The sequence below is a fragment of the Epinephelus moara genome, chromosome 9 (assembly GCF_006386435.1).
Source record: "Epinephelus moara isolate mb chromosome 9, YSFRI_EMoa_1.0, whole genome shotgun sequence".
Lineage (NCBI taxonomy): Eukaryota > Metazoa > Chordata > Actinopteri > Perciformes > Serranidae > Epinephelus > Epinephelus moara.
In genome coordinates, this window is record NC_065514.1 from 37,172,619 (window position 1) to 37,185,952 (window position 13,334).

General features: G+C 38.8%; 1 protein-coding gene across 1 annotated transcript in view; it reads left to right on the plus strand.

The window, feature by feature from the left end:
- LOC126395340 (nuclear receptor subfamily 5 group A member 2-like) overlaps positions 1 to 12,244 on the plus strand; it is a 48,386-nt gene extending 36,142 nt beyond the window's left edge. Inside the window, exons 3-4 of the mRNA XM_050052746.1 lie at positions 4,342 to 4,489; positions 11,861 to 12,244. Of these exons, the coding sequence (XP_049908703.1) occupies positions 4,342 to 4,489; positions 11,861 to 12,114 (402 nt within the window). The 3' untranslated portion in view covers positions 12,115 to 12,244. The remainder of the gene's footprint in view (positions 1 to 4,341; positions 4,490 to 11,860) is intronic.
- The last annotated feature ends 1,090 nt before the right edge of the window (positions 12,245 to 13,334 follow it).

The following is a 13,334-nucleotide window of genomic DNA, read 5'->3' on the forward strand; positions in this document are numbered from 1 at the left end:
AGGTTTCTACCGTTTTTTTTCCCCGTTAAAGGGTTTTTTTGGGGGAGTTTTTCCTTATCCGCTGCGAGGGTCATAAGGACAGAGGGATGTCGTATGCTGTAAAGCCCTGTGAGGCAAATTTTGATTTGTGATATTGGGCTTTATAAATAAAATTGAATGATTGATTGATTGACCATTTATCGTATCAGCTTCAAACTCGCACACATCACAGGCCAACTTCTGCTGAACAGATCTGTGTATAACTTTGTCATGACTCAAATGGTTTGGATTTTATGCCCTCTTAAGGGTGATGTGACACAAAACCTCCTGACAATCTTCGCGCCACCTAGCCACACTAAAGTGGCCAATGCGGCCCGTAGGAATGTCGTAGAGAGATCAAACCAAAACTGGCTTGTTCGCCTCATCAAGACCTACAAATCACCTGCTGACACCCTTGACCTAAATCGAACAGAAAGTGAGCTACGGCCTCTGAAAGTAACATGAGCAAATGTAGAGAAATTGTCAGCTGTGAGCTAGAGTGGAGAGGGGTCTAAAATCGTTGAAAACGTTTGTCTTTAACTGTCTTCGTGAGCTGGAGGCCGAAAAGGCATGAGTCCGAGGTCCCGCCCAATGCTGCTTGCAGCTTTAATTATTATTATTATTCAGAAATGTCTTCACAAATTCCTGTGAGATGGTACATCATAGAGACATGCCATTTTCACCAGTGATTGGAAGTTGTGTGCAAATGGTGCTCAAGAAATATAATGCCAACAGGCTAGATGGTGGTGCTATAATTAAGGTCAAGGAAAATTTGGTTTTGAAAGGCCACCACCGTCTCACCGTATGTCAGATTGACTTGAAACTCGACACACATGGTCAGGTGAAGGGGCTCTATGAAAGCCTTATGCCTGGTACACACTACACAACATTTCTGTCCATTCTGACAGTGACTATGTCACATTACGTGATTGTGGAGTCATAAAATCGTGCCATGACTTGGCCGAAGACATGACACACTACACGATGGTCCACACCAATCATCCCCTGTCATCTTTCACGATGTGATGTCAACGGGTTGTTCTTGTCCTATTTTTATTACTTTTACTATTATTTCAGTCACTGTGTCTGTTCATGTCCCATCTGAAATGTTCCCACCAGATGCCAGGAGCTACATTTGAAGTACCATATGAAAACATGCAAGTCACTGAATCCTATTTAGAAAATGAAGGGATTCTCTCAACCGAGGTTATAAGTGGCTTTTAATTTGAAAAAAATACAGGAAGTGTTGAGTTTGAAATGACAGCGCGATGCATTGACTTTATCAAGGCAAACAGGAGCGGATCAAAAGTAAAAATATAAAAATACAGAGGGAATAATAAATAACTGCCCGTTTATAATATAGTCTGTTTCAAATGAAGTGAACTGCAGTTGTGGTAAGTAAAAGCCACTATTTTTTTTTTATTACTTTATGTCCATCTCCATTATGAAGAAGTAACATTGTTTGCTAGCTTGATGCTAATGGCAGTACTCACCAGGTTGATAAAGTGCCTCTGCTGTTTCACACCATAATTTTTCCCTTTTTCCTCTGTTGTGGTAACATCCCTAGAGGAAATGTCAAAAACCCTGGGATGTTGTTGTCGTACAGTTGTCAACAGCAGCAGATCGCTCTGTGTCCCTATTGGTCAAAGTGACGGCTCAAACATACTAGACTTTATATTGGAACGTCATGAGGCGTCCCAGACGTGGCGTCGATTGGCGTCTACTATGACACACTACATGAGGTTAAAGGATGGATTATCGTGTACGACACTCATTGTCTCATTGTCAAATGAGACAGTGAGTACAAACTACAAAACTTGTAGCAACATAAGTAACTGAATCATACCCTGAAAGTTTGATTCAAATCTGCGCTAAACATGCAGAAAGTTATCTCATAATCAGCCGTAGACATTTGTACAAAATTAGGTTTGCATCATCGAGGCTTATTTCTCAGTCGATGCACAAATTTGAAAATTATTGCATAATAGGTGTTTGGCTTATTGCAATAAATTTAAATTTCAAGACATTTCACATTCCAAACTTCATAAAAATCATAATAAATTACTAGTATGTCCTACACAGCTGAAATGTTTTCAGCACATCCACTGAATTCTGATAAAACTTTTTTTTTTTTTTTTTTTTTTAAAGTCTTCATCTAAATGCAAGCACCATTGAAGAAACATTCTTTGGATACTAGATGTCATATGTTTGAAATAGTGTTCAGATCGGTTTAACGGTTATCTCACAATGATATTTATCATCTTAATTTCTACTGTATGCACTACATTTTCTATTTCATCTAATTTTCTACCAAATGTCTCCAAAATATTAGACAATATACCTAAAATCAACAGAATGATGTGAGATTTTTTTTTCGGAATTTTACCACCAACGCTTTAACTGTTATTGATATCTCATTGCTTTTTTAAGATAATGACCAGTGAACTTTATGGGGGGCGTGGCTCAGCAAATGACTCCACAACGTTTGGGCCAATCATCACAAACCTTGCAAGGAATGTCTGAAGAGGTACCAGGAACATAACTTAAAAGTTTTATTATATGACCACTAGGGGGCACCACAAATACAAAAAATGGGCATGCAATAGCACAAATCACACTAAAAATCAGAAATTGATCGTTCAATCATTACAAAACTTGCAGGGTATGTTTTTACTGGCTTTGACTTGTTTTACTGGTTTTATTGGTTTTCATTATTTTAATTATTTTAATGATTTTATGTCTTTTATCTTTTAGTGGTCCATTTCTGCTCTCAGCTATTATTTTATTCTTACTCTTATGGCTTTATCTTTTATAATTTTATATTGTTTTTAACTAGTTTTACTGATTACTTGATGGCTGTAACTATTTGATTACTTTTTGCTCTGCGAAGCACATTGTGCTTCCACCTGGAATGAAATGTGCTATATAAATAAAGTTTTGCTTGCTATGTTGAATAATAATAATCAACCATGTTTATTTAATTATTTTTAATTATTAAATTCGGTCAACAGGGAGCACCCCAAGTTACAAACAAGTGCAATGGCCTTTCACATGATTTGGCCACAATCAATGAGGGTTTGTTCAAACATCACCAAACTTGGTGAACTTTTTTAATTAAGCCATTAAAGCATGTCATCAAATTTTTTTGCAGTTGACAAATAGTAAGCGACAGTGCTTCCAAAGAAAAGCGTGGCCCAGTAGAGATTTGGACATAAATGAATGAGCATCTGTCTGACTGTCATAAAACCTACTGTTTATATTCAATGCAGGTGTCCTAAACTGTCAAAGGTCTTGATTCTACCCAGCTTTCGAGTTTTAAATGTCCATGCTGGCTTGAACCCCGGAATTGCCCTTGCGGCTATATTCTATAGTTTATTTGTGGTGTTATAATTTATGTAAACATATAACTTTATTGTAGATAGATTGCTACTGAGTCTTTCACACACACAAAAAAGAAATCATAATGGAGATGGGTTTGCCTTTATGAAGGCATAGCAGCTGGCCCCACTTTATTAATTTAACATACGTTCTTCTTTGCACTTGGGTGTATTTCAGAGGTATTTCTGAGTTACAAAAGCCTGTTCTATGGCCAACACACTGTTGGAGGGCCCACTCTCTCTACAGGCCCCAGCGCCCCATAGGCCCCAGCGCAAAAGCACTGCCTACACTGTCCATATTTACGCCCCTGGTCTGCAGGTAATTTATAAAAAGTGCTTGAGTTTGACCAACATGCATTTCTAACAGCCCATGGTCTACTTAATACAATGAACAGTAAATCTCAGCTATTCATTTTGGAAAAAGTTTCAAAGGCACCTTGTGAGGATTTTCTTTGGTTATTTGGTTACAAGGTGCTTCTTATTACTTATTCTCTTATCAGTCCACTATTTGATGAGTTTGGAATGAGAATAAATTGGACATCTGGGCCAAGACTTCCTCTTACGTGTTGGTAATCTCTGAAAATAGATGTCTGTATGTAATAGTTGTCAGATGATAGCCGGTGGGCTCCGAGATTGCAGTTTGGCCAATGCCTTCCACCTCTTTACTGTACATGGACTGGGTTCCTGCCGCTTAAATGTGAGTGGTCAGTACAACATGGACTACGAATAGAAACCAGAGTATTTCCAAAAACAGATCTTATCTCCTGTCCTGCAGATTCTGCACACATATTCAGAAATTGTTTATGGAGATTAAAGTTGGTGTGTAAATTTGAGTGTCATTTTAGAAAGTTAGAAAGGAGGTAGGAGACATCAATATGAAAGTTGTCCAGTACAAAGGGACACCTGAAACTGTTCCTGATGTTAGTCCATTTGTTGTTTGGTTCAGATGGAGCTGTCTGACATGGCTTCACATGCTGGTCTTACCTTGGCCAGCCTCGTCCAGAGAGGGCAGGAGCTGGTCGAGAAGTTCCACATCCTAAAGGTGGACCGCCAAGAGTTTGCCTGCATCAAGTTCCTCATCCTCTTTAACCCAGGTTAGTGACAACTGATGCTTTTTATCCATTAAGTATCAAATTGGTAAAAAAAAAATGAAAAAAATGAAAAAAGGTCTTGGAGTTCCAAACAGATTTAATGGATTATTTGTGAATTATTCCACAAGTGTATTTAAGCCAAGGGACCTTTCAATGTCTAATAATGCAAACAGCAATCAATCAATCAATTAAATGATGATGATCAATTAATTAAATCTAGTGAAATGTAATCTGTAAGTTCCTTTAATTTGTGTGTTTAAAACAGTGTAAAAAAAATAACTATATGTCTATGAAGGGAGGCATTTATATCTTTCGCCGAGCGTGTGTTGTCCCACACATCTAACACACACACATGCCCATAGCTACAAGGAGCTTCTCACAGGATGCTGATTGGTCTGAAGCTTTGGTGGTTCAGACACAAAGGCATTACTTAATGCCTGATGAGAAGGACTTTCAGGTGATCATGTGATCCTTGTGTGACTGCGTGATATGAGAATCAAGCTGCCGTGTAAGCTAATGTGATTGAGGGCCGAACAAGAACAGTGTATACATACTTCCACATGGAACTACCAAGTTGTGAACTGAAATTGCTTTCTATTAGCTAACAGTTTGTTTATGCCTCTGCACCAGCAATAGCCACAGCCAGAGGCATGTTATTTTCGCATTAGTCTGTCCATTCCATGCTTGTGAACACAATATCTCAAGAACGCCACAAGGGAATTTCTTCAAATTTGGCACAAATGTTCATTTGGAGTTAACGGTGAATTGGGTCATTTTTGGTGGTCATAGGTCACTTTGATCTTGTTTGTCTCATTCTCATGAACACAATATCTCAAGAACGCCTTGAGGGAATTTCTTCAAATTTGGTCAGTATGACCTCAAAAAATATGTTTTTGGCTCAAGAATTCATATGCTAATTATGACAAAACTTCACACAAATGTCAAACAGGATAAAATAATGAAGTGGTGACATTTTATATCCAAAAGGTCAAAGGTCAGCTTCACTGTGACATCATAATGTTCTGCATATAACACTTATTCAGCGTCATATCTCAAGAACAGAAGGGGAGACATTTGGTCAGACACTGAATTGGTGACTTTAATCTTGAGTGTCCACCTTGCTGATTGTATAGCTCTTCTGTGTTGCTGGGGTGAAGATGTGTGTGAAGCATCCATATTTTCACAGACATAGATGTAAACTGTAAGAGAAACCTGACTGTTGTGCGAAGGCATACAACTACGGGGCAGTAATTCCAATTGTTTTTTGTTGTTGTTGTTGTTGTTGTTGTTTTTGTTTGGTTTTTGCAGTTGCAGTTTGGTAGGTTTTTGAAACAAAACTACCAGTTTAGGTTTAGGAAGAAATCATTATTTGGATTAGAATAGTCTGTTTCACAACATGAACCCCATGTTGTGGTAGAGGGCACTAAAGGCTAACTTCCGCCATGTGCATTTTCCTACAACACTTGTAAGGTGCCACCAGTTGCCATGCTACGGTTTTTTACAAGTTGTCATTCTTAACCTGGCAGACGCTTGTCAGAGGGCAGTTTGATGCAGTAGCCAGGTAGCGTATGAAATGTAAGCTATTGAGAGTGAGGGTTGGACTGTGAATCATTCAAATACAATGCTTGCATTTTATGTCACTTTCAGGGGGCACACAAAATGTTTCTGAGGGCCTTCATTGGCCCACAGGCTGCATTGTGTCGAACTATGGACCAGAAAAACCAGAGTCTAAAGCCCAGTTGAGACCAAAGATTTGCAACAAGATGAAACTGTTGTAGAACGTTGCAGAGAAAAGTTGCAGCGGTGTGAACTGGCCGGTCTGAGCTCTGACGGTGTCACCTGCATCTCAGCTGGTCAAATCACCGGCGACTGGTTTAAGAATGTAAAGCACGTCTCCTGTTTCAACAGCCAGTCGGCTTGTAGTGAAATCTGCTGGTCAAGTCAAAATGACCGCAGACGGCGTGTTCGCTTGCTGTGGCAGGTGCCGCTGAGCCCTCGGTTTCTGCTGCTGCTCGCTGTACTGTATATGTGTATGCACTGCCCACACACACACACACACACACACACACACACAAACACACATACACACATACACGCATTCTCACTGACTGATTAATTGGTGCGAGTTACATATAATATTGTGGCCTATTTAATATGAATACAGTCCATCTGGTGCTCATTTTGTTACTGTTTTTCACCGTTTCATCACTACCACAAATGCAACTGTAGCCAGTATCTCACTATCACTGTCCTCATTCATATTTTAAAGAAGCTACAAATTGTATTCAGCCACAAAATGAGCCTGAAAACCTGAAAATCAGAACAAAGTACAGAGAGTTGTTGGATGGAGATGATACACTGTCTCATCTAGTTGCATTGGTGTGAACCGGCAGGTTTTTAGAGCGTTGCAGAAAGGCTCATTGCAAATAGTTGCCTGTTTCAGCTTGTCTCATCGCAAATCTTTGGTCTGAACTAGGCTTTCCTAGATCACCCGCTGCACCCTCTCCCTACCATCTTCATGTGGAGGGTACACCACATTGAGTGCTGTCCAAACCAACTAGTGAGGATTGGACGTGGAATTTTAAACTCTTCCAACAGCGAGCCTGCACAGATGCTGACTTACTGACCATGTTCACTGCCGTATTGTGTGCATCATGGAAGACTCATAAACCATATACCACCCATATAAATGAATTTCTGAGACTAACCCTACAAACTTAACCTGTTCAAACCAGATAGACATTTATAGGCCTATTGTCATACAGATGCTAACATCTTAAAGGCTACATTGTATAAAGGATAAAGTATATCCTTCTCTAGTCTCTAGAAAACGGTCATGTTCACTTGATTGTAGTGCTGTATATTTACAACTGTTACAAAAGCCAAGCAGCTTTTAAACATCAGAGTAAAAAGCCAAAAGATGTTTACAAAAAAAGAAAAAGCTTAGATGTAAGTTTTATTTCTCTTTATTTATTTGTTTGTTTATCGTGTTATTTATTTCCCTGTGGTTACAAAAAGCTATATTTCTATTTTTCACTGCAGAGAGTGAAATTTGTCCCAAAGGTTGCAGCTGTATTATACCCTACACCTTAGTGAATGGTGCTTCATTCATCTATGAAGATAACTACAAACAGAGTTAGGCCCAATCCCAATTCCTATCTTAACCCTCAATCTTAATTTTCAAGCTCAACCCTCAATCTCACTAGCCCTCAAAACCAAGTGTTAAGGGCTATCTTGTGACTTCAAAATGGGACACCCCTAAAAGGCAAATACATCTTAAGACTGTCGGGGGCAGCAATATGCCAAAACTCTGTCCAGTCTGTCAATTTTTTCCAACACTTTATTTCAATTCTTGTACAAAACAAGCAGTGACAGACATGACCAGAACAAATATGCCAGGGTTAAGAGAAAAGAAAAAGAAATAAAATACACAAATAGATAAATAAAAAAGTTCAGCAGCTCAAACAATTAAATTGTTTACATATTTTCAGAGTCTTTATAGCTTTGGAGTTTGTGGAGTGCTGAATGGTTTCTAAGTATTGCAGCATTTCATTCATAAAAATTTTGAACAAGGGTTTTCTGTTACAAAATTTGTTCTTATGAATATGGAATTTCGCTAAGATAATAAATAGATTAATGATATAGAATTGTTTTTGTTCTGAAATGCTGACATCATAAAATCCAAACAGCACATCTTTGTACAGTAGTGAAAATAGAACATAAATGTTGCAACGAATATACTCGACAAAACCTTTCCAAAAAGTGACAGTATAGGGGCAGCAAAACAAATGTACAGTTACCAAACAATAATCTTCGACAATGCCGTCTGCAGCTGTGCTGACTTCATATTGAAACAGAATGCTTGATCACCAGGGGAACAGTTGCCGTTGTGACTGAGAATTATGTTATGAATATGAACAGTTCACAAGTTACAAATTACTCACTCCCATAGTTTTTTTGGAGCCTGCTTGCTTTTTGTAAACTTGTCTTCATTGGTGGCCCTGAAATGAATCAGGGCTTGTGTTTTGTCTGGTGGCCCTGAAATGGAACAGAGATAACAACATTACTTTCTTTTATTTTTTTGGGCTACCTGTCAGATATTCGTTAAGTTATTAGTTTAGTTTCATGTAGTATTGCAAGTATTATCACAATGAATACTGTAGTCAACATCCAGCAGAACTGGTGAGGCTGTTTACACGGTCACATAAGTGTTATCTGGTGACTTTCATCCACGTTAATGTTTCACTCTTTGGGTTAGAAGTTGATATTCAACCAAATAACCTGTACCACAACAACCGACGTAACTTATTCAGCGGAAAGTCACCAGGTAATACGATCACTAGTAGGGATGCACCGAAATGAAAATTTGTGGCCGAAGCCGAATATTATTAAACGCTTGGCCGAATACCGAGTACCGAATACCGAATATCATTGTTTAGTTTTTCATTAGTTTTTGCAGATGAACCCCCTCCAGATTAGTGTTGTCACGGTACCAAAATTGGGACCCACTGTGCGATACCAATGAAAATATCATGGTTCTGAGTAGTATCACGATACCACAGCGAAAATGAGGCAGATGTGCCTTTTGTCATTTATGAAAAGATAAATCACTTTTCTATAATACATCAATGATATTTCAATGGAATAAATTACTTATTGACTTATTCATACTTCAAAAACAGCATCAATCAGTGATTAACATAGGGGGGATCAAAATAAAATAAATAAATAAAATAAAAATCAACCAGCCACCCTCCTCCCCTGACAGTCCCTTCATAAGTAATGAACAGTCCCTAAAGTGCGGTGAAGTTTGTGGGCCGTTACTGCCAGAAAGAGAGAAATGTGAAAGGCTCGTTTCTCCTCTGACACGTCACATACCTGTGCTCGGCTGGCTCGGCTGTTCAGGTACTTCTGGACAGTCATGACACCAAGAAGAGGATATTATTGGAACTGACTTCTCCGTCGCCCGGTAAGCCTATGGCTGCCGTATTTGACAGGAATACATTAACGTTACTGTCTGTGCTGCCGTATTTGACAGGAATACATTAACGTTACTGTCTGTGTCTGTGACCCCCGTTCAACCCACATTCGGTGGGATTCGCCTTTCGTTTCTGCTGCTGGTTGAAATCTGTAGGCTGCTCGCACAGCGTGCTTAATGATTTAAGCCTATTTTGCTCGCTCAAAAAGATTTTTAGTCGCAAATGCGAGTGCCGTGACGGACGGATCGCCACACTGACGACATTTTATTCCGCCCGTCACGGCACGCCGTTTGATTGCGTCATCAAAACGCCGCTATTATTCGGCCTTGCTTTTAACTTATTCCACCGAATACCGAATGTGTGTTTTTTTGCAATATTCGGCCGAATATATTCGGTTACCAAATATTCGGTGCATCCCTAATCACTAACGTTAACCTGCAGCTGTAACATTACCAGCTGCAGACTCTACAGCTACAGGAGATGACACTGTCATCTTACAAAATTGTAGACGCAAACATTTCACGTATATTAAAACAACTTAACAACTACATTATCAGTGAGTGCGTTTACATGCACACTAATAAACCGAGTTACCTATTTATTCAAGTGGTCATGTAAACAGCATAATCCAATAGGCTTTATCAGATAAAAGCCATTATCTGATTATGAGAAATCAGATAAACACACCTAGCTTTTTCCCCAATAGTCAGATTATTCGGTGCATGTATACCCTTTAATCTGGTTTCTTTCGGGTTTTGCTATTTTATACTCCCACTCCACTACATTTTAGAGGGAAATATTGTACTTTCTACTCCACTACGTTAATCTGACAGCTTTTGTTTCCTTTCAGATAAAGATTTTACATAAAATAATATATTTTTATATTCTCAGTGTTTAAATTGTCACTTTTATTTTATCTTACTTATATGTTATGCATTTTGTGTGACAAGTTTATATACAATACACTTGTATATTGCACTTTGCAGTACTTTTACTCCGAATCTACCCAAAGTATGTAAAATTGGCTCCACATTGATAAACTACACATTAGAATGCTCTCACATGTATTTGTTAATGATAAAAACAAACAGTACTGTAAGAATATAAGCTGTCAGCATGATGAGTGCTTTATTTTGCAAATATATGACTTGCGTACTTTTCGAGGTTTTTCAAGGATATGAGTACCTACTGTAACAGGAAGTTTGAGTTTTATGTCATGTACTTGAGGAGAAATCCAACTGAAGGACTGAATCATGTAAACCAGGTTTTTCTGATTATCAGATTATTGAAGTGCACGTAAACGTGTCAAATCGGATTATTACCATTACCTGATTATTCCCAGTTATCTGATTATTGTGCACATGTAACCGTGCTCACTGAGAAAAATGACTTTTTGTAACTGAATGACAGCATACTCGGTTATCAGAGAACCGGGGTTACGTGCGGCGGGGCAGGCAAGCCGTCGCCCACGACCAAAAATATGTGTGTTACGCTACAAAGAGGTCTATAGTCCATAAAATGACGTTAAACTAAGATAATGCAATGGTTATCATAATTTTAAAACAACTATTAACGAGGAAAATACTCACTGATAACTCTGCTTCCTTACGCTTGTCACCACCATCTTGCATTGACTGAATCGTCTGTACTCGGCCGTGTTCGGCTGAGCTCGGCAGATGATACGCAAAGGATTCTGGGATAGCACTTATTGCCAAGGCTGGTCCTGGAAAATCTTAAAAGTGAGGGCCATACAGCCCTTATTCTTGACCCTCAACTCAACACTCTGAGAATTGGGACAGCACTAGCACTTCACGGGAGCGCAGATTTTTGAGACTGAGGGTTAAGATTGAGGGTTAAGATAGGAATTGGGATTGGGCCTTACAGTCCATGACAGAGTAGGAGTGGGTAGGGTCTGGTTTTGGAGAGGCTTCTAACGTAGTTCCTCAGCCATAGCTGTCAAATACTAGGTCCCTCCTCTTGAAGTAGTACTCTCTGATGGCCCAGGAACCATGAAGATGAAACCTGCATTATTTATTATTTATTAAACTTTGTTCACTGATCAAACACAAACAGCTGTTTCAACCTATGTACAGCTTCAGTTATGATGACTAGTGACATCTAGTGCTTGAGATACAACAAGTGAAGAGGACAATTTGTTTTTGTTAACTATTTGTTTCAAAAAATTATTTTTGGTCAAAAAGCAGCTGTCTAGATAACTCAAGCTGTAACTGTTGTGGTTCCAGGAATGTTATTATTATAGAGCTGTGATGCTAGTTACAGATGAAGAAGAACAATTTAACAGGAGTGGTAGGCTACTTCTGATATGAAAATGTTTGACAACCTTTGCTCTGTGTAAATTCATTGGTTGTTGCTTTCCCTATGCTCCACCAACCAGATGTGACACCACTCGAAGACCATCAGTTAATAGAGAGCGTGCAGGAGCAGGTTGAAGGAGCCCTGCTCGAGTACACACTGTGCACGTCCTCTCACCCTCCTGGACACTTTGCTCATCTGCTGCTTTGTTTGTCTGAGTTACGCTGTCTCAGCTCCTTCGCCGAAGACTACCTGTATTGCAAACACCTGAGTGGTGAGGTGCCCTGCAACAACCTGCTCACTGAGATGCTCCATGCCAAGCACAGCTGGGCATGAAGACTCAGAGCCTCTTCAATTTTCTTCACATTAGCATACAAAGGCATTAAGCTCTGATCAGTGTCTAATACAATGAGATTACACTTGATATTTTTTGTGCTTTAAAACTGAATTTTAGTAATAAGTTATACAATAAAACTATATTGGAAATGGAAAAATGGGATTTGTATTCATTGCGACTACAAGCACTGAGGAGCGTTAAGTAGCAGTGTGTAGGGTTTAGTGGTATCTAGCCATGAGGACTGCAGATTGCAGCCAGCTGAAAGGTCTCCCATGTGCCAAGTGCGAAATCCCAGTTAGGACTCCTTCCGTGTTCGCTGTTCAGGAGGTTTTTAACCAGGAGACAAATTATCTGCAGGGGTATGGAGCTACATTAGGGTCAAATGTTTTGTACTTGAAAAAATAAAATTTGAAACTGAAAATTCATGTGTTGATCTTGAATTTTGAAAAATACAACAATGTATTCAAAATAAAAATAAGTATATGAAACATTTTTTCAGGTGAAATATAATTTTGATTCACTTTGGTAATTCTTTTGAATGAATAATTTATTTTCACTTTTCACTTCCATATATATTTTAACATTTGAGGTCTTATTTTTTTCAGTTGCATGTTTTATCTTTTCAGATTCAGATCTTATTTTTTACAGTTTCAAATCTTATTTTTTCACTTTCAAATCTTTTTTTCACTTTCAGATCTTTTTTTTTTCAGTTTCAAATCTGTTTTTTGAGTTTCAGACTTTTGACCCTGATGTGGCGTGGGGGGCGTGGCATCAACTGAGAGGGGTGTGGAATCATGAGTGACAGTGCCTTCAGGGAACGTAGGAACTAAAAAAATTCTGACTCAACACTTATATACACCATATTCATGTGACTGGCAGTGTAAAAATTGATGCCAGTGACAAACTTCCATTTAGAAATCTGTTTTAGACAGTACTGAACACCAATTGCGGTATAAGAGCGATAAATTATGCCAGATTTTGCAGTTCAACAGCCACATTTTAAGTGCTGATATGTCCGATTCCCACATAGCACTGTGAACGCAGCGTAGTGTCCACTTTGCGATGATGGCGTCCGGTCGGTCGCATCAATCTGCTGGAGCCCATACATCCAGCACACAGGTGAGAAATGTTAATTAAGTTTTGGGAAATCATAACAAATATTAAGGGGTCGTTTTTGTGACAACATATTTTTTTTGTGACGTCTTTTAAGTGGCAAATT